We start from the raw sequence: 26,664 nt of genomic DNA on the forward strand, positions 1-26,664 counted from the left end.
ACGTAGACTAGTGTAAGTGCAGTCGGATTCCCTCACCGCGGTTGTCTTTTTCTAAGTCCTTTTGAATTCTCCTTCACATCTTTCCTTAACCATATGACGTTTTCCATCGAGGACAAGGAAAAGTTGTTAGGAAAAGACAGGATGTAATTTTTTTGACTATTCGGACGCAGCCTTGGAACAGTACTTGGGCCGCAAAAGATGACGTTTCAAGGACACAAGAACACAAGTACAAACAAGAACGCGTATTTAGAAACGTCCTGGGTGTCTGTGGCGACATTCCTGGGGAAAAAAAATCACAAGCAGCGCACAGTTAGTGACGCGCTTTCCATCACCCATCAGTGGTTGGTCCGCCAGAGAGGGTAGTACTGTTTTTTTCCGGTGTCTGCTAGCGTTACATTAACAGAGAAAGTTATGGAACCCTAAAAGGTTTTTGTGTAACATGAGAGGTCATATTCTTTGTTGATGTAGATTTCATATTACATTTGATGACAATGTAACTTTACTAAATTACATAGCTATTTGCACATCTACCGGACGGTGTCAAGAAAGGCAACATTAGTTTAGACAACGTTGTGCACAGTAGCCATCTCTCATATCAGGTAACGTTGTGTTAGCTAGCCAGACAATGTAATTAACATAATCTAATATCAGCTAACAATTAGAAAAAAACGCTAGCTAACGGTACTGACTGGTACCGACCTAGCAAACTGTCTCACGAATGCAACGATACTTTGTTGCAACTTTGCAATGTAGCTAACTAAAGGCCAGTTCTGATCAATGATTCACAACGAGACTGGATGCAACTTGCAAAATTCCAAGACGTCTGATTGTAAACGTTCTAAAACTGCACTTGGCGATTTGACAAGGTGGGTCTTTTGAGACCCCAGGGCAGGCAACGGCTTCAGACCAAAGACCATATAAAAGCTTCTACTAACAACTAGCAACTAACCAGTCCACACCACCGCAATCTTTTCTGCAACATTCTAAAACCGTTTCGTCTCGTTGCGAATCATTGATCTGAACTGGCCTTAACGTTACCGTTATTTACATTGCCATCAATATATTTATATAATTTATAATATCAAGCCGGAGAAAACTAAATAAAAGAATACGGCAGTATGGATTAGCATTGTTATTATTTTATTACGCTTCCTCATATGTTTCTTCAGCCTTTATGCCCTTTTGATGAAATCCCCTTTGTTTTTGTTTTATTCTTCTTGTTCTGATTGCTAATTTAACACCCAGCTTAGCTTTATTTTCGAACAGTTCAGCTAGCAAAACTAGAATCACCAGGGGTAACATTTTGCACGGCAGTTGTTTCAAAAATACCACACAACAATCATTCACGAAAAAGACTGCTTATTGTGCACGAGATACATAATTGCACGAGCCACAGCGAATCCCGCAAATTCTTCTCTGCAGTGTAATGTTCATACCGGGCGAAAGGTGGATAAAGGACGTTTGCAGAAATTGATCATCACTAATTCTACCCCAGGTTTGCTACGGCATTTTAACCCGGCTCGGCAGTGTAAAGACATCTTGAGTTAGCCTAATGTTAAACAACAAATGAGTATGTGCATAACGTTACTTTTATGACAACTGTTTTTTATTCAGTAAATAGTAAGTGTTATAGTTGGCGTGCCAACTGACTGACGTCACACAGGCGACACTGGTTGGATCCGGTTGGATCTATGAGAAGTGAGGTCCCAAAACACACCTGCAATTACCACTTCTCGCCATTGGCACCACCATAGAGAACGAAACTGAAATCTTCGAGATTGTCACTTTAACGTTTCAGAAAAAATGCCGTAATCGTTCGCTTCAACTTTTCAGTTTTCGATAATGCTAATAAATTGAACATAAACGTTTGTCTTCAGGTAACATTAGTTAATGCGTTCGCTCTCTGTGTCGCGTGACAGTGGAGTGCAGAAAAAGGGAGTGATTGAAGGCTAATATTAACCAATTTAAAATCAGCATTAAAGGTAAGAATGTCAAGCTCACAATTGGTTAGAAGGGTCACTGTCAGCTCACAAGGCACATGCTGAGTGTACTAACTAGCGAATGTACAGAGAAAGATATGTTCGACTGGAAAAAGAAAAAAAAAAAAGGTCGCACCAGAACAATTATTTGCACTCGCACAAATGCTCCCAATTATATTTTGAGGTCGCACAGATTAAATTTTGGGAGCATATGCGACCAAAATGGTCGCAATTTCGAGCCCTGTAATTGGTTTTACTTGTACATTAACAGTTATATTTATCTATTTATAGTGATGAATATTGAGCATCTTTGAAATGTATAGATGTTTATGAACTGAAGAACATGTCAGGTGAGGTAAAGTGCACCACAAAAATGTTGTTTTTTGAGTTTGCAGATTAAAGTAATATGTTTGCCAAAATCAGGTAAGTTCATCACATGGAAAGGGTTATTAGAGCCCAGTAATTGCCTTAGACTTAGATTAGTGGATTAGTCAGAATACTTTATGAACTTAATTTACACACCCCCCTCCCTGTTGTTGTGTGTACATCTCAAGAATGTATAGGTACGTATATATCAACTGCCAAGGTGCACAGTGTCACAACTGTGAATTTGTGCATGTGTGTGGTCTCTCCAAAGGCTGGGCTGGTGTAATCTCACAGAGGGCTGCTGTGATGTTCTGGCATCAGTCCTGCGTTCTCCTCACTCAGAGCTGAGAGATCTGGAGCTCAGAGACAATGAGCTGCAAGATTCAGGAGTGAGAGCGCTCTCTGCTGGACTGGAGGACCCACACTGTAAACTGCAGAGACTGGGGTGAGTACAAACACACACCCCTTCAATAAATAAGGGCTACAATGTGACTAAATACAACACTGATGTAATTGTTTCTAATGTGAAAAAAGACAGTCCACAGAACTGAAACAGCATGTTCCTGTTCTTTCTCTTTCTCTTTCTCTTAGAATTTGACGCTACACAAATGAATGAAGAAAATGAATGAGTCCTGTTTACTGAACTGTAGTGGGGTGTAAACCCAAATGTGTTTGATAATGACTCATTCCACATTCATGTTATTTTAGTTTGACACACACAGCCCTGTTAGTTTATATTATATTACCTTACATTTATTTGGCAGAAGCATTTATCCAAAGCTACGTACAATAAGTGCATACAAAGGGTAAATGTAACAACTACAAAACACAGGTCCGATAAGATACAATAATTTGTACAGTTATTCAAGTCCAGTTCACACAGTGAACATTGCTCTGACCTCACCTATGCTAAGTCAAACCAGGAGGCATTACAAGCAACAACATCTAGACAGTGATACAAGGCACAATAAGTGCTGGATGGAGGTACATGTAACATGAGTGGCACAGGAGGTACATGTGTAGAAGTAGGGGGATTTAAGTGATAGAAATGATCTACAGAGTGGTGATAGTTAGTCCAGGTATAGTCTGTAGAGTTGCGTCTTCATACTGTGGCGGATGATGGGTAGTGAAGGAGAGGTTCGTAGAGGAACAGGGATTTTGTTCCACCACTGGGAGCTAGGGTGGAAAAGCTCTGTGGTAGAGACAAGATAGAACCCTTTACCCGGATGGCAGTGGGTGCAAGGCAGTGGTCAATTGGGCGTATAGGATTTAATCATGTGCTGCAAGTAGACGAGAGCCATCCTGTTGGCTGCAGTGTAGGTGTGGGTCAGGACGTTGAACCTGAACCTGGCAGCGACTGGTAGCCAGTGGCGTGACCTCAGCAGGGGAGTGACGTGGGAGAACCTGGGAAGGTTGAAGACAATTAATGTGTGTAAGGTGTGTAACACACTGCTATGTGTTTGACACACACAGCCCTGTTAGTTTATATTAATGTGCTGTAAGGTGTGTAGCACACTGCTGTGTTTTTGACACACACAGCCCTGTTAGTTTATATTAATGTGCTGTAAGGTGTTTGACACACACAGCCCTGTTAGTTTATATTAATGTGTGTAGGGTGTGTAACCCACTGCTATGTGTTTGACATGCACAGCCCTGTTAGTTTATATTAATGTGTGTAATGTGTGTAACACACTGCTATGTGTTTGACACACACAGTCCTGTTAGTTTATATTAATTTGTGTAATGTGTGTAACACACTGCTATGTGTTTGGCACACACAGTCCTGTTAGTTTATATTAATGTGTGTCAGGTGTGTGTGTGTGTCCTTCTCTCTGCAGGCTGTCAGGCTGTAGAGTCACACAGAGAGGCTGTGATTCTCTGGCTTCAGCTCTGTGTTCAAACCCTTCACACCTGAGAGTGCTGGACCTGAGATACAATCACCCAGGAGACTCAGGAGTAAGAGCGCTGTCTGCTGCTAAACTGGACACACTCACACTGCTGTAAGTACAGAGAGTTTCCACACTGCACCTCACACACACACACACACTCACAAAACATGTTGGGGGGGCATGGAGGGCACTGTACAAACCAGCATTACCCAAGAGGGTTGGGGATCTACAGTGGAGGGTGCTGCGCGGGATCACTGCAATAAATAGTTTTATTTCTGTGATGAACCCGGCAGGATCGCACCATTGTCCATTTTGTATGGAGAGAGTAACTGTTTATCACTGTTCTTCGAGGTGTGCCAGACTTCAGCCTCTCTTTTCTTTTTTGGGAAGTTTATTTTGGTTACTGGGGAACATTAATAAGTACGATTTTTATCATTGGTTTCCCGTACAAACAAAGACAGATAAGTGCCAGCTCATTCATTTCATTTTGGGGTGAAAATTGCAGTTTCTACAAGTGGGAAAAATATGATTGGTGGAGGGGACAGGCAAGATGTGGTTGTTGAAGTTTGGGGTTTGATCAGGGACACAGCGGAGTTTCAGTATTACAAAGCAATGGAGAACCTGACTGTGTTTGAGAGTGTGTGTGTGTTATAAGGGTGTTTTATGTTCAGTGGAGGGAGGGGAGATATTTTTTGCACATGGAATAGGGTGAGGGAATGGAATAAGTGTCCTTTGTGACAGATTTGTGTTTTTTTGTGTGATCTTGGTTTTGTGTTTTATTGTGTCTTTTTGTTTTTATTTATGTGATGTCATTGGTGTGTTGAGAGTGTAAATAAAGGATGGTTAAAATTTAGATTTATGTTCTGCTGTTCTTACAGTATGGACTATGGAGGAGAGAACAGGACCAAACCAGGACCCAGGAAATGTGAGTGTGTATCAACACAGAACACTTTCCATAGATACACACTCTGCTGTGTGTGTGTGTGTGTGTGAGAGAGAAAGACCTCTCTCTTACACACGTAAACATACAAACAAAAACACATGTACACAAACACACACACAGAGGTACTATGACAGCTTTCTCTCTCTAACACACATAATGAGGTGAATATGAATAATGATAATTAATCTCATTAATGTCTCTGGTGTGCAGACGGCTGTCAGTTCACGCTGGATCCAAACACAGCGCACAGAGAGCTGTCTCTGTCTGAGGGGAACAGAAGGGTGACACACACACCAGGGAGAGTGGAGTTATATCCTGATCATCCAGAGAGATTTAAGTACTGGCGCCAGGTTGTGTGCAGAGAGAGTGTGTGTGAGCGCTGTTACTGGGAGGCTGAGTTCAGTCTGTCTGAGGGGTGGGGATGGGTTGATATAGCAGTGACAGATAAAGGAATCAGCAGGAAAGGAGGGTCATATGACTGTGAGCTTGGAGGGGATAAAAACTCCTGGAGTCTGAAGTGCTTTAAACTCAGTGACTCTGATAAACTCAGTGACTCTGATAAACTCAGTTACTCTGTCTGGCACAGAAAGAACCAAACACACATGCCTGCCCCCCCCTCCCCCTACTGCAGAGCAGGAGTGTGTGATGATGATGATGATGGTAGAGGAGTGTGTGTGTACAGGGTAGGAGTGTGTGTGGACCATCCGGCCAGCACTCTGTCCTTCTACAGCATCTCTGACTCTAACACACTGACCCTCCTGTATAGACTTCACACACACTTCACTCAACACACACCCCTCTGTGCTGGATTTTCTGTGAGGAACTCCTCAGTGTCCCTCTGCTAACTGGAGTAGACACACACACATGCATGTGCGCACACACACACATACACACGCATGTGTGCGCACACACTCATATACACATACACACACACACTCAATCACACGCACACACACACACATACACATACACATAGACACACACACACCCACACCTACACACACATCCACATGCACACACACACGCTTCACTCAACACACTGCGTTGGATTTAGAGTGCATGATCCTCAGTATCCTTTTTCTCACTAAAGTAGACAAACAGGCACACACACACACCCTTTCTCTCTCACACTCACACACACACTCACAAATACACACAATGTACACTCATGCACACACACTCACACACCCACGCATGCACACAATCATGCACACACAATCACAAACTTACGCACACATACACACTCTCTCACACCGAAGCACACACACTCTCTCACACCCAAGCACACACACAATCTCCCGCACACACAAACACACACATTCACCAGTGCGCTCTCACGTGCACACACGCATGCATATGTACACAACTTTTGATTATTAAAACATTAATATAACATTGAGTGTAATAATGGCAAATTAAAGCCACAAGCAGCATTGTGAAGGGTCCGAGCATTAGCACCATCGCGCCCCCTATGGAGCGATTTTAAAATGGCTTTTTCCTCCTGATCATATGCCTTCACCCAACATATCTACTGAATATCATGATGATTGTATAAAATGTTGATGACTTATGGCCAATTTTGTGCGAAGAGACGCTGTTGGATTACTTAGTTACGTCGCCATGGATGTGTCCTGGCCGCTTCCCGTAAAGGCCTTTACTTTGTCGGAACACTTAGATGGGATGTCGGAACACTTAGATGGGATGTCGTAACGCACATATGGCCCGGCGTGTTTGTACAGCTGCAGCGCTTCCATGCTGTAACTAAAAAAGGCGTCACACTAGTGTTGTCACGATACCAAAATTTTGACTTTGATACCGATACCAAGTTTAGTATCACGATAATTAATACTGAAACAATACTGATTCAATACTCGGTACCTAACGATACTGAAATTACCTTAATAGATCAGAAATGCAATGTCCACAAGGGTTGACCTCATTTTCGAATTCACGGATTGTTAAAAACCTGGTTTATTAACAACCTTTAAGTTGAAGCCTGTTCAACATATCAATAAGCATAGGCATATAGTGTTACAACACTAAACCATAGAAAACTATATTAAATATATTTCAAAAATTAAACAGTTGTAATAGTAAATTGTCTTTAAACAAGTCTTTCACTTTAAAATAGATCTAAAAACTGCACGTTTCAATAACAATACAGCATCTTCCTATAATAAAATATTTACAGATTAGAACAGCTATTGCTACTGAAGTGAACTGAGTCTAAGCTTGCGCTGTATCAACCACGAAGAATGCACAAGCGTACGTCACCTCACTTGCCAACCTTAGTTGCTACTGCCATCTAGCGAAGATTCTGACAAATTACACTTTCCATCCTCTCAATCAGTAATGCGGAAGACACAGTTCCCTGGCTTTTACATTTGACACAAAACTACCGAACGTCGGAAAATTCTAATAGCAAACCCTTTATTTTTATTTTTTTAAGTACCAAAAAAGTGCTGAAGTTTCGGTATACCGTGCAACAGTACGTCAGACATATTCCAATCCATTGCTCAGTTTAGCAGAGAATGCACATTTCAGAGCACCTCAGAGATAGATAGAATAATAACACATATACACATTTCAAATAATAAATACAACATTGAGAAAAAACGGAAAAAAAAGACGAAATATCAACTCGCGATCTGCGCGCTGCGCGCAAAGTAGCCTGCCGTTTTATTTATTTAGACATTGGCAGATAAGAAAATTTTCAGTTACGCTGACCTATAAAACGCTATTCCAACAGCAAAAACAGACATGTTATACATTGGTAGAAAGCTTATACTCTCACCAACTGAATAAATGAATTGTCAATCAAGCCAAATTGCACTAAAAAGGACAACAACGCCGTAAGCAACAGGTGTGGTATTACGCACAGCTATTTTTGAAGGTAGCCGCATCTATTTCGCAAACGGATTGTCCAAGGCAATATATGACCACTCATTCGCAAAAGGGACTTCTCTACGCGTAAAACCAATGGTAAGATTGTATATTTATTCAATGTTTAGTCCCAGATGTTGACTGTAGAATGACATGGTATAATTTTTTTTAAAGTTAGTCTCGCTGATTTCGTTATTCAGTGAGCAGCGTTTTCACTGCTGTATTGGAATATTTTAGGGCTAATGTCGGGTTCATCTTGTTGCTACGGAATATTGCATGACATTACAGGCATTTGGCAGACGCTGTTATCCAGAGCGACTTACAACAAAGTGTTTAACCATAACCAGGAACAAGTGTGTCGAAAACCCTAGAGGGCAGTAGCCTACCGTTCCGAGTGCAGGGAACAACCGCATAGTTCAACTTGGACCCTTTAGGTTAAACTGATTAACACTAACACGGTCAAGAACAGCAACAACGCAGTCTATGCAAAAATACAAGCAATAGTTAAGACGAGTTAAGACTAAGTCACCTACGAAATAACTACCTAGTTACAACCCTAAGCTTACAGTCAATTTAGAGATTAAATGGTTTCTCTCAGCATAATGACGGATTTAAAGACTAAACGAACTCACCCGATATTGTCTTCAAATGGACCGTATTATTTATTCAGACATTGGCAGACTACAGCATAAATTGCGTCTTTTGTTTATATTCAATGTTAGTAATTGCAGCGAGAAACTGCAGCTGTAGGTCGTTATGTTATGGTAGCAACAGAACGAAGCGGACTATATTTGTATTAGGCTACCGTCATTGTTTCATTATACCAGCGTGTTTTCGCACGTTTGCACAGAAATTCAGAACCTATCAATAAAATTGTTTAGCTATTTCTCAGCATAATGATAGATTCAAAGACTAAACGAACTCACCCGATACTGTCTTCAAATGGATGCAGGCTCAAGAAAAGTAATTATTCATTCTCTCAAAAAGCTTTTACTAACAAACTTTTGGCACTCTGGGTGGCACTGTCTTCCAATGCTTCCCCGACGTTCAGACCCTCCCATCACTGCTAAAAACTAGATCCTACGGTGTCGGATTACTTGCGTCGCCATGGATGTCGCTTGCCGTAAAGAAGTTTACTAGACGTCGTAACGCTCAGATTTGGAGCTCCAGATTTTCCGCACCCCAACTAATAAAGAAGTCCAAATGGCAGGCAAACCATATGGCGGACATAGGTGGTCCCAAAAGCAAAGTTGTAGAGCACTTTCAGATGCATCGGTCGACAAAGTTATGCGTTGATCTGACATACAATGTGGGAGTTATGACCTTTTAAACAGGACCCTTTTTGTTATAGCGCCACCATCTGGCTGACATAGGTGATTTTTAGTGCCTGAGTAGTGGGGGGCCATAGGAACCCACCCACCAAATTTGGTTGGGGTACAACTTATGGTTGCTGAGCCTCAGACATTTTAGCAGAGAAAACTTCCACGCCCCAACGAAAAAGTCAAAATGGTGGGCAAACAATATGGCGGACATAGGTCGTGCAAATAGCAAAGTTGTAGACCACGTTCAGATGCATAGGTCGATGAAGTTTTGTGTTGATCTAACTTATGGTGTGGGAGTTATGGCCTTTTATGCATTACCCTTTGTTATAGCGCCACCATCTGGCCGACATAGGTGATTTTTAGTGCCTGAGTAGTGGGGGGCCATAGAAACCCACCTGCCAAATTTGGTTGCTTTAGGACTTATGGTTGCTGAGCCTCAGACACTTTTAGCTTCGCTGCTTGGACCCCTAATAATCCTAACAGATACAATAGGGTTCCACCAGCTTCGCTGCATGGACCCCTAATAATAATCCTAACAGATACAATACGGTTCCACCAGCTTCGCTGCTTGGACCCCTATATATCGCAGGGTAAAATGTTTTTGAAGTAATAACTGTCTCCTGTATCTGCATCTTTGTATAAAAGAAACTCCTCCAGTTAACTATGCATTTTACTAATTTTTACAGTTGCTTTCATTCATTTTCACAAGAGTTCCAATGTGCAAATTTCTGTGGGCAAATGCTGATAGGGAGAATGCAGAATGATCACTGCGGTGTACTTATTTCCTTTCATTACTGTAAACAATGATGAGTTGAGTTTCCTTATTATTTCTGTTAGGATTGTTTTGTTTTTTTTGCTTTAACTTTCTGTATTTTCAGACAATAATATGCAGTGATTAAACTTGAATTATAAAAATATCAAATTTTTGCTGTTGTGATTTATTATTGTGTGATGTATTGAACAGTACTTATTTCATATTCTGTATGGGATTATGTTTGGGCTTAATATGAGTAGATCAGCATGGGGCTAAAATCTGCAGTTGAAGCAATGACTTTCATCTACAGTAGTGGAAATAAAATCCATTATAAGAGAAGTACACTCTGAAAAGTCACTGCTTGTCTATTGAGCAGGTAGGTTAATGTTCCCTCTCAAATAAATGTTTTTTCTGTAGGTTTGAACCTGGATCTGCTGCACATCAGTTGAATGGATTAGACCACTAAGCCAAAATCAGGACAGAAGTGTGGTTTGCATGACATCCAGTTTGTGAGACTGGAGAACATCAGTGAGATGTTGCAGTTTCTCATTTTTTCAGATGCATTTATTATATCTGCAGTCACACATTACAAATGCATTACAGTATGTTATGATTGCTTTGGCTCAATGTGGAAAACTCAATTTGCCAAACTGACTGGCAAAATTCTCACCCTAAGACACTAATTGCAGTACCTACCCACAATGTGCACAACTCTAAATCACACTCAGTTTTCGCAATACAGTCTTCTCATATTAGTACAATGTTCCAATGCTTATTGCTAGACATGCAGATTGTGAAATGAAGTCAAGATGTTTGCAATCCTGTCTCACTTCCAGCAACATTGCCCAGGTGAGTCGCATGGCAGCATGATTGGTAATCCCAACATAAAAGGCTGTTTTACAGCACTGCATTCAGCAGTGTTTGACAACATGGGGCAGCCCAATGCAGTTGGTATTGATGTACAGGTCGTGGCTGAGGTTGTGGCCAAGCAGGTAGCAGAAATACTGCTGTATCGAATTAATTTAGAGCCGCAGTGATTGACCATGTCATAAATCCAGGCACGACAATGGGAGAAGCTGGAAGGGTTGTACAGCCACACTTAAGTTCACAGTAGCTCCTATTATGAGTTTTTGGACTGAACATTGATTAGTCATTTACTGCAAAATGTGATAATGTAATTGTCAGGGTTTTTGGGGAAATGGACCCAAACGCAGAGGGGGGAAAAACTCACTAAACCTCAAAGGGTAAATATTAACAAAGAATTTAATTACGAAAATCTCAGGAACAAAGGGCCCACGAGGGGCAAAACCACCAACACAAAAAAATTCTTAAGAACTACTCAAACCAAAAAACACTGAACAGAACGCAGGCAGGACAGAGTACGGGCAGGCAGAGTCACAAGAATACACGAGCGGAGATGCATACGGGCGGAAACACACAAGCAGAAACACAGAGTCAGAAACACAAGGAACCAGCACCCGAGTCAGGGAAGCAGAGAACTTAAATAGACAGACAGGGAAACTAATAACACACAGGTGAACTCAAAGAACAATCAAACCAAAGAGAGAGGGGATAAGACACAAAGAGAAATAATTAAACATTAAATAATTAAATAATTGTAAACAATAGAAAACAATAATACAATTAACATGGGAAACCAATGAGGGAATGAACAGAAATACAAAACTGAGAAGTTCCGCCATCTGGCAGGCCAAAAAGGAAAATCAGAAACAAAAAGACAGAACCATGACAGTAATTACATTACAGGATTGTTGCGTTGGTGTCAGTTCATATTATTACAGTACTACAGTGGGATATTACAGAATTACAGTACTAAAATGAATATGATGCCCAGGAATTGTCTTTTCTGGAGTACATACTGTAAATCATTGGTCTGTTTCTACTGTCCCAGTCATGCTCTTGTGTCTTTATTTCAGAGAATGATGGAGATTGATGCTGGAGCACCTGCTGCATTGATTTTTTGTTTTAGACACACAGTCTTTATCCTTGTGTCTTTCTTGTATTATGACACAAGTATGTGTTATAATTGTATGATGGACTCCATTGCATGCATTTTGCCTGGTGCAGTTATATGGAGAGTGTTTATGACACAAGAAAATCCATCATAAACTAAATGTTTTTCTGCTAATCTACTTGCTTGTGGCTATGAAATGGTATTCATCACTAGCTTAAAGCCAACACATTTCACCGTGTCAGTTTGACGTTGTCCAACATGGTTTTACAGTACCTAACATAAAACACAGGGAAGTTGCAGGAAAATAATTCTTTGAAAATCAAGTTTTTTTTCTGATATTCTTCAAACTGGGTTAGGGTTAGGGTTAGGGTTAGATGTTTTATCAAAGCGCACAAATATGGTGCATACAGGTAAAGACCAAACAGGTTACCAATAGTTGAAAAAAAATAGCCAATTAAACAGCATGTGTTCCACTGTCTGTGTAATAAATTAAAAAATGCTTGGCTGATGTGATTCTTTTTAAAGCCATTATCAAATTTTTCCATGTGTTTTGTTTTTTTTAAAATGTGAAGAACTTTGTGAAAATACTATAAACAGATACCATTTGAAAACTCACCAGAGGTCTAAGACATTGTCAAGTCCAAAATCTGTGCAAAATCCTTTCAGTGAAAATCTTTGACACCTGCCTGCATCTACTCTGGACACATTACTTTAAAAATCTAAACTTATTTCATTCTGTGGCAATTAATGTGTCTCACCAAGGTCAAGGTTAAATCCATAGTGCAGCTTTTCCATTAGCAGTGAGACGTGTAATGTTGCTCTGTCCTCTATTGCAGCATCTCCTGTTGTGAGTACGGTAAGCAAACATAAAGGAAAGAGATTCATTATCAGGCTATGACTGCAGAGAGGCATTAAGTCAAATGTTCCTGGAATGCTGATCGTTTTACTGTTACCTACCCTTAAGACTTTTGGTGAAGGGACTTGTCCTTGTCCCGTCAAATATTTTGCCATTTATAAAAGAACATTTCACATTCACATTCCTCATCACTGTTTACATCAAGTGTAACAACCAGCTCTGGTCTGTCCTCTGCATTCTTTATAACATGTCTCTGATACATCCTGGCAGCTGTTCTCAGATGAAGTTCTGTCTTTCTCTCTGAAAACATCAACAAATATTAGCAATGAAAACACATTTCATCAAAGAGACTGCTTCATGCTGAAATCAGTGAGAAGATGAAACTCATGACACCACCTGTCTTTGGTTTGGCTCTGAAAATGTGCAGAAGAATGCAGAGAATGGTGCTGCTGTGTGATGAGGCTCGGAAGGAGACACCTTCAATGGCCGGCTCTGCTGATGGACAGTGACTGGCTGAGGAGCCACTAGGCCCTGATGTTGAGGCCCTGTCCTGCCCTTCAGCGTGGCTCTCTGACCCTGCTGCTGCTCTTCCTTCCTGCCTTACACTGCCACTGTCATCAGACCTCACTCTGTCTCTCTCATACAACCCAATGTGCCCACTGACAGCACATTAAAGGCTTTGACATTTTCACAAGATGTGGCCAATTCATGTTCTCTTGTGTTAAATTTGAACACCGTTCCAAGATATTGTTCCACCTGTGTATGTCAGAGATATGCAGACCCTCAAAGTTAAATATACTGTATTTTGCAAATTAAAAAGGGAAACCATGTGCATTTACATATATTAATGAATATTTATTCCTCTTAAAATAGAATAGCAGTCAAAACATTACAGCAGTATCATATTTAAGAGGGCCACTTACTTTTCTCAAACTTCAACTTGTATTACTTCAACTTGTATTACTTGTAATACTGCTGGTCTTGTATTTCTGACAGGCAGCATTTCTGAGTCCAGTAAAAGCTTCCTATCAGCATTCCAGATGATACAGATGCCCTCAAGACTCTGGAACATCATGGAAATTAAAAATAATAACAATAAAAAAATGCTTGTGCATGGAAAACCTTAGAGAGACAGGAAGGAAAATTATGGTTATGACACACATATAGACTGAAGGATATTTTTTAGGGTATCCAACAATATTAATAAGAGTATTTGAAAGAGATAGATATGATAAATGTGTATTACAAAGCCCATACCACCTTAATTTTAAGTACAGTTTTTGAAAGCACTTAACAGAACAGGTATTACAGTATAAGTGTTTATCAACCTTCTAATCTATATCCTTCTGGAGCAGCTTTATGTACATAAAACTGCCCAATCATGGCACTCACTTGAGAGGTACTCAGGGGAATAGTCTTCATTTGGACAGGGTATTGTCTCCAGTTATTTGGAACGGGTAGATCCCCTGGATCATAAGAGCTGGAATCCACCGCACTCTTTCAAGACTGAAATTTAGATGGTCTGAAAACTCCTGTGTAATGCAGTACCTGTCTGAAACAAAGACAACAGACAATATCATGAGCAAACTTAAATTCAGATTTGGAGGCAGGTAATAAAATTGACAATGTTTATTTTTTTATATTCCTGTTTCTATTTCATCACTGAACTACATGAATGTATGACTAGTGAAAGAGTGTGTGTGAGGTTAAGGGAGAATTTAAAAAAGCAATGATAAAAAGCAGAAAATACTAGCAACGTAGATTTACAGTATTTGTGCACCTCATTGGTGCTAAAGAAGGGCAAGTGCATATATTGTAGGGAAATTAAAATTCAAATGTAGAATTGCATTGGCATTTTATGTATTGCATTATCATTTGAATTTTGCCTGCGATATGCTTCCATAGTGAGCGTGCACTATACAGAATGCTTTCCAAAACGGGTCACCAGTGGCACAGTTCTTATGAGCATGTGCACCAGTCCTGCAGGAACGGAGCTGCTCACCCATAATTAATTTACACCTTCTACGTCTAGAGGGTGACCTCACTCTCTAGACCAAGCAGGTAAATTAATTAGTGAAACTGGGTGGTGTAGTGTATGGTTGGAGCAAATACCTGCAGACACTGGGCCCTCTGGACCTGGAGTTGAATAGCCCTGAGCTACAGGATAACAGTGTTCATATTGCACTGCATAGTGTTCCCATTCCCATTATTACAGTGTCCAGTGTCTTATGTGGGGGAGAAAATTTTCTTGGCCACCTGTTTTATCTGTTTAAATATGCTTGGCTATTGACAATGTAATAATAAGCTACTGACTCTCACACTGAAAGTAGAAGGCTGCCCGAGAAGAGGTAAGAGGTGTTTGAACTGTTTCTGTGTAACGCTCTGAGGTACAGTCTCTCTTCCTAAAATTGGTAATTGTGGCCTACAAGGGAAAGAAATAGAAAGGGTGTATGTCTAACACTGAAAATTTCAATAATCTGTGTTGTTTCAAAAGTAACAAAAGGGTTGAGAGTGGGAGAAAATGTTCTGGGCCACTTGTTTTATCCGTTTAAATATGCTTGGCTATTGAGAATGTAATAAGCTGCTGACTCTCACACAAGCTGAAAGTAGAAGGCTGCTCGACCCCCTCAGATAAGGGGAGGTAGAGCATGGATGGATAGGATGAGATTGCCGTATGTTGCATAGAGGAACGTGGCATTTACTGATAATTAGGGAACGTCTCTTCCCCTCCTAGCATGGTGTGAAAGAGGAGCAAAGGAAATGGAAAGTACTGGAGCCTTAACTGTAACATTGCACACAAAGACTGTCTCATTCATGTTCATAAGCTTTGGTGAAGTTAGTTGACATTCTTTCCAAGCTCCTATGAAGAGGTGTTTGAACTGTTTCTCCTATTTGATCAAATATAATAAAGAGTGATTCTGTGTGACACTTTGAGGTACAGTCTCTCTTCCTTTAGTATCCGTGAGATTTCCATGACACTTGTACTGAAAATGTAATGATTAATTTGTTTCGTTTCAAAACACAACGACATTTCAGAAAACACATTTCACAAAACAACATTTCACAAAACACAACGACATTTCACAAAACACAACAACATTTCACAAAACACAACGACATTTGAGAACACACAACGACATTTCACAAAACACAACGGCATTTCAGATTACGGAAAAGGTGGAACAACACTTCTTGTCTGTGATTGGACAGAACCCAGGTCAGTTCAATGTAATTTCCTGTTTCTATTGTGTACTACTCTCAGCAGTGTCCTTGCACAAATTTTAAACTGAGTTTGAGAGGATGGAAGAGGAGATTGAAATCATAACGGAATATTTTAACAAAGGACATTCATACGATGTAATTATCTCCGCCTGGCGAGAGCCTGGAGGGGATTATGCGTTTGGTCGCGTGTGTGCGTGTGTGTTTGTGTATCTGTCCGCAGCTAATCTTGCATAGCCTACTACTGGGCCGATCAGCCTAATACTTTTATTTTATTTGAATTATAGTTTTTGAATTCACCATCATAATCGTGGTGTATTCTTGTTGGGAAGCCAAATCTTAGAGCATAGTTTTAAAAATTTTATCTGCAGCTGTTTTGCCTGATTTGGAAGTCGTATCGTACGCCTGGGCGAAGCGTGTAAAATGGTCAAGAATATATTCATAACCACCCTTGCACTTGTGAAGGTGGAGGAAATCGACAGAGACAAACTCACACGGTTGTGTGGTGACCATGTTAGTCAGTGGTGCTCTTGTCTCGCAGCACGGCTTGTGTTTAAGACAAACACATCTTCTCATGACATAATCCTCTATCTCTCGTTGCATATAGGGCCAGTAGAACCGGTCCGGTATCAGTGATGTCGTCCTGTCTATAACTTGATGACCCACTTCATCGTGGAGTTCCCTCAACACTGTACTTTTGTGTTTTTCTGGTAGGACCAGCTGTTTTCTGCTTGCTGTTTTTCTGTACAAGACTCCATTCACACTCACCTGTAATTTGTCCCATTCTCTCAGAAGACAAGTGACCTGTGAGTTGAGTTGTTTCAGTTCTGGACCTGATGGCTTTTGTTCTGCCAGTTTACACTGAATCACAGGTGCAATAGTCGGATCACTCCTCTGGTCCTGTTTGATCTGTCCTGTTGTCAGCGGAATGATGGATGTCTCTGTAGTTATTGCTGCACACTTGACCGAGACACCCATGGACCATCCTGATTTCCCACTGCCTGTGTAACAGCTCCAATCACATATAACATTTCCTCTGAACACTCTTTCATGAATGTTTCCATATCTATAGGCATCCTGGACAGACTATCTGCCTCAATATTTTCCTTACCAGGGCGATATTTGATCGTGAAATGGAAATCTGCCAATTCTGCTACCCATTGGCACCCTGTTGCATTCAATTTGGCAGTAGGCAGTACATAAGTAAGTGGATTATTGTCGCCATAGACTGAAGAATGGCACATAGTAGAGGTAATCACTAAATTTTTATGTAATCGCTCATTTGAGGGCTAGAAACTCTAACTTGAAGGCAGATGGTAATTTTTCTCGGCTGCAGTTAAAGTACGAGAGCCATACGCGATCACACGTAGCTTTCCATTCTGCTTTTGGTACAATACTGCACCTAACCCTTGGTTCGACGCATCAGTATGGAGAATGAATGGCTGCGAGAATTCTGGGAAGCCTAGAACAGGAGGCTGAGTTAGACAGTCTACCAACTGCTCTAATACTGACTGATGAATGTCGATCCACTCAATAGGTATACTGGACAGAACTGCTCTGCTGTTTCGCTTTATTTGCCACTTTCTACTTTTATTTTGCAGGGTTTCAGTTTCCGCAGGTCATTTAAGCAAGTCATATAGAGGACTGGCGATCCGTGAGAAATCCTTGATAGACTGCCTGTAATAACTCAACAGTCCCAACACTGCTCTTAACTCACCAACAGTACCTGGCCGTTTGTTTTTCAAAACTGCCACTGCAGCAATATCGGCGGGATCTATCCTGTTTCCCTCTGCATACACAATCCTGCCGAGGTACCGCACTTCTGCTTTAAATAGGTCGCACTTCCTTGGTTTTAGTTTTATTCCATGCTCCCTCAGCCGTCCCAGTACTCTCCTGACATCGTTAACACGATCCTCAAATCTTCTGCTAAACACTAGGACATCATCAAGATAAGGCACACATATTTCGTCCCTTAATCCCTCTAAGCACTCTTCCATGCAGCGCTGGAATGCTGTAGGCGTGTTCATGAGCCCAAATGGGATTCGGACCCAGTCATATAGGCCCCAGGGGGTCACAGAGGCTGTTAGATGTTTACTGTCCTTGCCCATGAACCCCTGGTGGTATGCCTTACCCTGGTCCAGTAGTGAAAAGAGGGTGTTCCCGCCCAGATTGTCCATAATTGTCATGGTTTCAGGGTGCAGTGGCTGGGTGTGGCCACCAGGGGAGCACCCTGAGTCCTGATTGGGCTCACCTGTTCATCGCTTTTTAACCTGTGACATGACAGGGTTCATCGCATCTGTGTCAATATTACTAAGACCAGAGCCAGGTATTAGGGCGGTGGGACAAGTGCTCTGTGTGAGCTATTTGTATTAGGTTGCTTGTCCGGTATATTCAGCATGGGTGTGAAGTGCAGTTTAGTGCTCTAGACAAAGTTTCTTTATTATTTTGGAGCCCTGCGAGCTGGGGTATTTAGGACGTTGTCCTGGTCTTGTTTTTCTTTTGAGTTTTTCTGAGTTGCACTCAGATTATTTATTTTAGCTGAGTGTTTGTCACTCAACTGTATTCTCTGTTAAACCCTAAGTCTAAGCATTTCCCGTTGAAACTTCCGGGACCTTTATTATTTTGTACCAGTGTTTGGGTTCTCGGTTAGCGTTTGTCGGATATCAGCTTTGCTACTATTATTTCTTTGTTTTTTCCCCCCTTCCGTCTGTTTAGTCCTTTGGGATTTAGGAGCTACTTGTACTAGCCTGGTGGTACCCTTGTCAGTGTGCTTGTGAACCTCCGAACACTACTCATTCCCCGTCACAATAATATCCTGTACTCTTGGGATAGGGTGGCGATCTGGGTGAGTTTTCCTGTTGAGCTGCCTGTAGTCAATACATAAGCGCAGAGTACCGTTTTTTTTTCTCACGCAGACTACTGGGGAGGAGTAGGACGAAGTAGATTTTTCCACCCACCCCTGCGCTATGAGGTCCTGTAGGTAGCCTTTCATCTCCTGATGCAAGGGCTTTGGGACAGACAGATATGTCCATGACACTGGCTCATTATCTTTTAGTGAAATGTTCATTTGCAGCTTTTCCACACAGTCTGTCATCATCGGACCTAGAGAATGACTGTGATTCTTCTCTTAACATCTGACTAGCAACTTGTTTTTGGTGTTCATTCAGGTGAGTCAGGGAAACAGGAGGGTCCCATTGCTCATCGGCGGGTGTATCCTCACTGGAGCTCTTAGCCTGGACTTAGTGGACTGATGCAGTAGGTAGGCAGTCTGACTTGTATATGTTGGCAGGATATACAGATCTAACAGACTGCACCGTTCCAATAACAGTCCTTCCTGACAACGTGATGTCATGGCTCGTTGGATTTTGCACACTGACAACAATTTTCGGGGTCATGCCTGCCTCCACTGATACAAGAGTGTCGCAAAACTCAAGTCCTTCAGACCACTGTGGGTTCCCATGAGGCTCGAAAATCAGAATCTTATTCTCCTTGAAAGGTGGAGCCTGCACTCGACATTCAATTTAGATGGAGCTGCGTTTAGGTACATTGACTCTCTCATTTGCTCTTCTCACATTGTGCTCACATGACTGCCCTACACTCTTTGCATTAATAGAGGCTTTTACTCTATTCTTCCTCAGGTGAGGGAAAGCTACTTTTACTGTTTTCATGAGCTTTTCTTTGTCCCTGTGTTTTGTCTGGTCCTGTACACTGTTCACCACTAGATGCTCAATGACATTAAAGCCAATGATGGGACATGGTTGCTGGTTGCCTTTTAGTACTAGCATGGGTATTAGTAACTCCTCATCATTAGCAGTAAGTTTAAAGCTCACTTCAAGCCAACCAATGTACAGCATTTCCGTTCCATTGGCTGCTTCAATTTGCAAAGGGTCAAGTGGGTCAACGAGTTCAGCTACATCCCTTAGCTTTACATCAGGTAAGTGGCTCTCTTTCCAGACCTCATCTATAGCACAAATTTGCGAACCTGTGTCCCAAAGTGCCTGAATTCTCTGTTTGTGCAGAAAACACCTGATGAGGCATCTGTTCCCTACTAGCTCCCTTACAGTAGGTGTTTTCACTGGGTCACTCATTGGATTTCTCACATGACTGTGTTCCCTGTTTCTTAATGCCTGAACATTTGTATGGCTTACACTGTCTTTGTGCGCAGGCCAGTGGGTCTTTTGGCATTCTCGTGAGCAGTACAGTGTTGTTTTATAAACAGAATTTTAGTTCCTTACTTTCTTCCTCTTCTTCACAACCAGCATAACAGTGGGACCTATCTATGTTGCCGGTTGCCCTATGTCCCGTGGGAGCAACCCCTCTTAGTTTAAAGGGCCCTCCCTAGCTGGTTTTGTCAGTCCCTGTACTTCACAACCCGCACGGAAATGCTCACTACTTCCACATCTAAAGCAGTGCTGGCAGTATTCCTCACCTGCCTGAATACAAGCAAAACATCTAGGGTGGGGGCGTGGTGCTGGATAATATCGCTGTGGTGCAAATCTTTGTTGGAACTGTGCTGTTTCCCTCATATGTCCAGCTCCAAGCGCCGGCCGATACTTCTGCACCGTTGCTGGTGGTTGCTGGTGGTAAAACTGCGTGCAATTTTGTTCAGCTTTAAAGGAGGAGGGCAGTGGGGGAGTAAACACTGAGAAAGGGGCAGACTAATTTTCTGGCTCTCTGTTCGATGGGAGATACTGTGGGGATGCAGGTGTTGACTTTTGAATGGTTTCTCTAATTTGGGAAACCTCAGCTCTCAGGTCTTTCAGCAGCCCCATGTCAGAACGCATTTCTTTAATTTCTGGGAGGAGATCAGGGGGTAGAGTGGCTGTGCTTTGCTGGGTGGTGCTTTTCTTTTCCACTGGGGATTCACTGGACTGCACAGTATTTATATTAGTTACTCGTGATGGGACTGAATGTTTCTTTTTGTCCCATCTCTCCTTTTCATTGGTGCATGCAATGTTCACTTTCTCCAGCACCAGCTCATCTGATGTATTTGTTTGCAGGAGGTAAGGCTGCAGGTCACTTTTAATATTGTCGTTCTGCAGACCAGTCAGGACAGTATGCATGAAAAGACTCTGGACTAGTGCTGGGTCATACTTTAGATTTGATTCAACTTCCTGAGAAGCGAACAGATTTTCTGCCTCAGGTCCATAGCCCTTATCAGGAAATTTTGGGGTGTCTCTTTGCTACTCTGGACCTCAGAGGTGAGTTGTTTATATAACTCTGTGGCACATCTTTCCTGGTAATGAGACCTGAGAATTCTCCTGAGGGCAGGCAAGGTTTTCTTTTCCTTCAAGGTAACTCCTTAACTGCAGGCCCGGTGTGATGGTGCGGATTACAGCATCAGTAATCTCTGACTCTGGGTAGCCTTTACTGAGCCCATTTTCAATTTGTCTGGCCAAACTAGAAAAGGTCTGATGGTAAGCAGCCATCCAGAACTTTCTGCTGTAAGCAATCAGACAGACTCGCTAACACACACACACACACACTCCTGCACATCCTCTCTGTATACATGTGCAAATACCTGCATACACACACCCACACACTGCTGCACATCATCTCCGTATACATGTGCAAATACCCACATACACACACCCACACACTGCTGCACATCCTCTCTGTATACATGTGCAAATACCTGCATTCACACACCCACACACTGCTGCACATCTTCTCTCTCTCTCACACACACACACACACACATACACACACATCACACATATATAGCTCGCATCCGGTTTAAGACACTGGTGCTTGCTTTCCAAGCAGTCAAGGGGTCAGCTCCTGGTTATCTGCAGAAGATGATCAGACCCTACAAGCCGGCCAGATCGCTCCGATCGGCTACTACAGGGCGGCTGATTCCTCCCCCAACACGAGCAGCAACAAGGTCTCGACTCTTTGCAGTTCTGGCCCCACGATGGTGGAACGATCTTCCAGTGGAGGTCAGAACAGCAGAGTGTCTGAGCACCTTCAAACGGAAACTCAAGACGCACCTCTTCTCTGTGTACCTCTCTCCTCTTCCCTAAACCCCCTCCCATAACTATTAAAAAAAAAAAAAAAAAAAAAAAAAAAAAATTTTTGGTTCAGACTATCTTGTTTCTCCTTAATGTATGCTATCATAGTAAAGGCTTTTTATCTGCATTTTGTTCAATGGACTTAAGTGGACTTGATCCTGAGTTTGGTTACACTGTTGTAAGTCGCTCTGGATAAGAGCGTCAGCTAAATGCCTATAATGTAATGTAATGTAATATACATTTACAAATAGTCACATCTGATACCTTTGATACACGGCCATCTCATCAAACTCAGATGTGAAATAAAATATTAGTGTGCTCACTATTTCCATTTTACTTGGCTGTCAACGTGAGGACATATGTTCCTCCCTGCCAGGTGGTGGTGTTGTGTTTTGTGCTGGTGCTGGGCTCCATCATGCCCTGTCTGCCCGAGTTCTTCTCTATGTCCCACACAATGAAATCCTCCCCCCTCCCGTCAGCTGAAGTCTTCATGGCTCACAGCCCACAGGGTCTGAATTCTGTCTCCAACAGTGGGCCCATCTGCATGTGTCTGGCTGAATCAGACCCTACATGTCTGCCTGAATCAGGCCCTGTGTATCTGGCTGAATCAGGCCCTGCATGTCTGGCTGAATCAGACCCTGCGTGTCTGGCTGAAACAGGCCCTGCGTGTCTTGCTGAATCAGGCCCTGCGTGTCTGGCTGAATTAGGCACTGCATGTCTGGCTGAATCAGACCCTGCGTGTCTGGCTGAATTAGGCACTGCATGTCTGGCTGAATCAGACCCTGCGTGTCTGGCTGAATCAGGCCTTGCGTGTCTTGCTGAATCAGGCCCTGCGTGTCTTGCTGAATCAGGCGCTGCGTGTCTGGCTGAATCAGGCCCTGCATGCCAGAATCAGACCCTGCGTGTCTGGCTGAATCAGGGCCTGCGTGTCTGGCTGAATCAGGGCCTGCGTGTCTGGCTGAATCAGGCCCTGCGTGTCTGGCTGAATCAGGCCCTGGGCACATGGACTGCAGGGATTGGCATGGTTTGGTTATAGTTGTAGGCACATGGACTGTAGGGATTGGCATGGTTTGATAATAGTTATATGCACATGGACTGTAGGGATTGGCATGGTTTGATTATAGTTATAGGCACATGGACTGAAGGGGTTGGCATGGGTTTGAGCACTACTCTAATTTACTGCTGTGGCCATTAGCAGTCGTGTTTATCCAGAGTGACACACAGTGCAAAAACAAGTGCAAAGACCAGGGTTGGGTGCAGTAGTTCCCTAGAGGGGGATGTTAAATCCCAAGAAAGACAGTAAGTGTAGGAAGTGTACAGTGGAATGCAAAGGTGTTCACCCCCAACCATGTTGTTTGAACAATCAACTTCATTATAGAGAAGCCAATAGAGCCCTTTGCCAACAGTATATTATAGTGAAACTGTACAAAGTGGGCAGCCTCAGAGCGTATGACTGAACTAACACAGGAAGTGTTGTGATAATCAGATGAAGCTTTTGGGATATATTCCTGCTTCCTATTTGCCTGGCGGTATTTGCTGCTACGTTTGTGTCCAAGTCTGTGTTGGTCATAATGGTTTAACTTTTTCAAATTAAAAAAAGTAATTAAGGTTCTCTGTCCGATGAATTCAACATTATTGATGTACATTCCCCCCAGTAGCCTAATGCAGCTATCGTCACTAAGAATGAGAGGCAATTTCTATGTCATTCGTGTTTAGTTTTTTACATGCAGAAATGAAAATGACTGAGATGCATTTAGGGGCGACATAGCTCAGGAGATAAGACCGATTGTCTGGCAGTCAGAGGGTTGCCAGTTCAAATCCCGTCCTGGGCCTGTCGAAGTGTCCTTGAGCAAGACTGGTGCTGAACTCAGAGTAGGAAGTGCTGATTTCAGAGTAGGAGGTGCTGATCTCAGAGTTGGAGGTGCAGATCTCAGAGTAGGAGGTGCAGATCTCAGAGTAGGAAGTGCTGATCTCAGAGTAGGAGGTGCTGATCTGAGAGTAGGAGGTGTTGAACTCAGAGTAGAAGGTGCTGAACTCAGAGTAGGAAGTGCTGATTTCAGAGTAGGAGGTGCTGATCTCAGAGTAGGAGGTGCTGATCTTAGAGTAGGAGGTGCGGATTTCAGAGTAGGAGGTGCTGATCTCAGAGTAGGAGGTGCTGATCTCAGAGTAGGAGGTATTGATCTCAGAGTTGTAGGTGCAGATCTCAGAGTAGGAGGTGCGGATGTGTTGATCTCAGAGTAGGAGGTGCTGATCTCAGAGTAGGAGGTGTTGATCTCAGAGTTGTAGGTGCAGATCTCAGAGTAGGAGGTGCTGATCTCAGAGTAGGAGGTATTGATCTCAGAGTAGGAGGTGCTGATCTCAGAGTAGGAGGTGTTGATCTCAGAGTTGTAGGTGCAGATCTCAGAGTAGGAGGTGCTGATATCAGAGTAGGAGGTATTGATCTCAGAGTAGGAGGTGCTGATCTCAGAAATGAGGAATGAAGAAATTGGACGCTCTGATCCATAGTAGCTTTTTTTTTCTTTTTAAGCAGGGAAATAAGACTCTTGCTCTGACAAAGATCTTTGACTGAAAGCTCAGCAGTAGCACTTTCAATAAACAATATATGTGAAATTTGCAATGGAGAAAATGTATGGACGTTGTTTTTCATTTTAAACATAAGTGTCCTTGAGCAAGACACCTAACCCCTAACTGCTCTGGCGAATGAGAGGCATCAATTGTTAAGCGCTTTGGATAAAAGCGCTATATAAATGCAGTCCATTTACCATTTAACTCCCCCTGTTGATGATGTTGTGTCACTGCAGTTCGCTCTCGTACCCTCCTCTTCTACAACAAGAGCTCCCCACTTGATCACAGCTACAGAAGGTTCCTGAAGGTCGAGGACGACAGCAGCCTCTCGGAGGGCCAGCCCAGGACACCCCATCGGAACACGAAGCCGGAAAGTACCTGAGCCGGACCCATGCAGATTCCCAGGACTACAACCAGACTGGACTGGACTCTCCTACTAGCCTAACCTGCATGTCTTTGGACTGTGGGAGGAAACCGGAATGCTCAGAGGTACTTCACAGGGTTTACTCCTGACTCCTTATTGAATAAAGACAAAAAATATGTTTTTAAACTTCCAAGGCGGGGGGAAAAAATCCCTGCTCCTGCAACAATGGTAAGAAACGTATGTGCACTAAAGCGCTGATGCTCAAGAGAAAGGATGGGCTGACCCCCTCGCTGAAGTTCGGCAGACCCACAGAGGTCGTGCCTGAACTCACACAGGATAACTGCTGAAACATACCGTGACTTCCAAACGCTTATTTAACTCTGGTGGCCAAAAGCCTCTTCGAATCCCATTGATCTAATATTTGCCTTTCATAGCCCATATATTTTATCCCATATGGAAAATAAATACATTGCTATGTATGTCAGTTTAAACCGAATGTATTCCAAATGCATTGCAATACAATTACACTCCTGAGTAAATGCTTTGCTATGTGTTTCAGTTTAAACAGAATGCCTACAAAATGCTTGCAATACATTGGCATTCTTGCACAAACATGCAGCAATGTATTCTGCAAAAAGTTTGATGGTTTTTATGTACCTGTTTTGAGTATTTCAAGACTGTCCAAATTCAATTTTAATAACATAAGCAAATCTGTAGTAATAAGACCAATTATCATATTTTCATGAATAAGATTATTGTACTGTAGATGGTACAATTGAAATGTTAAAATTAAATTACTTGTTTTATGTTTTCCATTTTGTCAATACCAATAAATTCAGTGGCTTACAGGAATTTTTACCATCATTCATACAATTGTCTTTTAATATTTAAAACAGTAATTGTAATATTTATTTTAATTGTAACTGTCTTAACATTGTTCTGTATTAAATGACACTAAAATATTTCTGAATATGCCCAAATACATTGATGAACTAATATTTTTACATTCAAATATTTGAAATACATATTTAAAATATGTTCCATTCTAAAAATCTTTATACTATGAATATTATGAATATGTTATATATTTTCAAATATGATTCTATTCCATTTGGGTAAAATATGATATTAATAGGAGGACAGCTTACAGGTGGCTATTCTGAGAAACTCTCCCTAACCTTTTCATGCTGGTGCCAGATCTAGCCAATTTTTACCCATTAAAGGGGTGTTCTATTTCAGGCTTGAGAATTGAGAATCACAGAGACTTGGCTTAAATGAAGCAAGACACTTTTTACATTTACGAGCAGAAATTAAGAGTCACAAATGAAATAATCTGAGCGATGCAAAAATGATGTTGTTCTCCTTCAGTTTTTAAATACTGAGAGATCACACATGTACAGTATAGCATGTCCTGAATTATAAACTCCTTGAGAGCAAGTATGCAAAATATGAGGGTGACATGCAAAATAACTAAAGATATAATAGAGATAAGAGTAAGCAATGTATCCTGGTGTTCCTTAGTGTCTCCAAATCTATCT

General features: G+C 42.0%; 1 protein-coding gene across 1 annotated transcript in view; it reads left to right on the plus strand.

Annotated features, from left to right (window-relative positions):
- LOC135240537 (NACHT, LRR and PYD domains-containing protein 3-like) overlaps window positions 1-9,970 on the plus strand; it is a 46,646-nt gene extending 36,676 nt beyond the window's left edge. Inside the window, exons 6-9 of the mRNA XM_064310132.1 lie at window positions 2,617-2,790; window positions 4,184-4,345; window positions 5,113-5,159; window positions 5,388-9,970. Coding sequence (XP_064166202.1) covers window positions 2,617-2,790; window positions 4,184-4,345; window positions 5,113-5,159; window positions 5,388-6,022 — 1,018 coding nt within the window. The 3' untranslated portion in view covers window positions 6,023-9,970. The remainder of the gene's footprint in view (window positions 1-2,616; window positions 2,791-4,183; window positions 4,346-5,112; window positions 5,160-5,387) is intronic.
- The last annotated feature ends 16,694 nt before the right edge of the window (window positions 9,971-26,664 follow it).

The sequence above is a fragment of the Anguilla rostrata genome, chromosome 15, assembly GCF_018555375.3.
Source record: "Anguilla rostrata isolate EN2019 chromosome 15, ASM1855537v3, whole genome shotgun sequence".
In the NCBI taxonomy this organism is placed as follows: domain Eukaryota; kingdom Metazoa; phylum Chordata; class Actinopteri; order Anguilliformes; family Anguillidae; genus Anguilla; species Anguilla rostrata.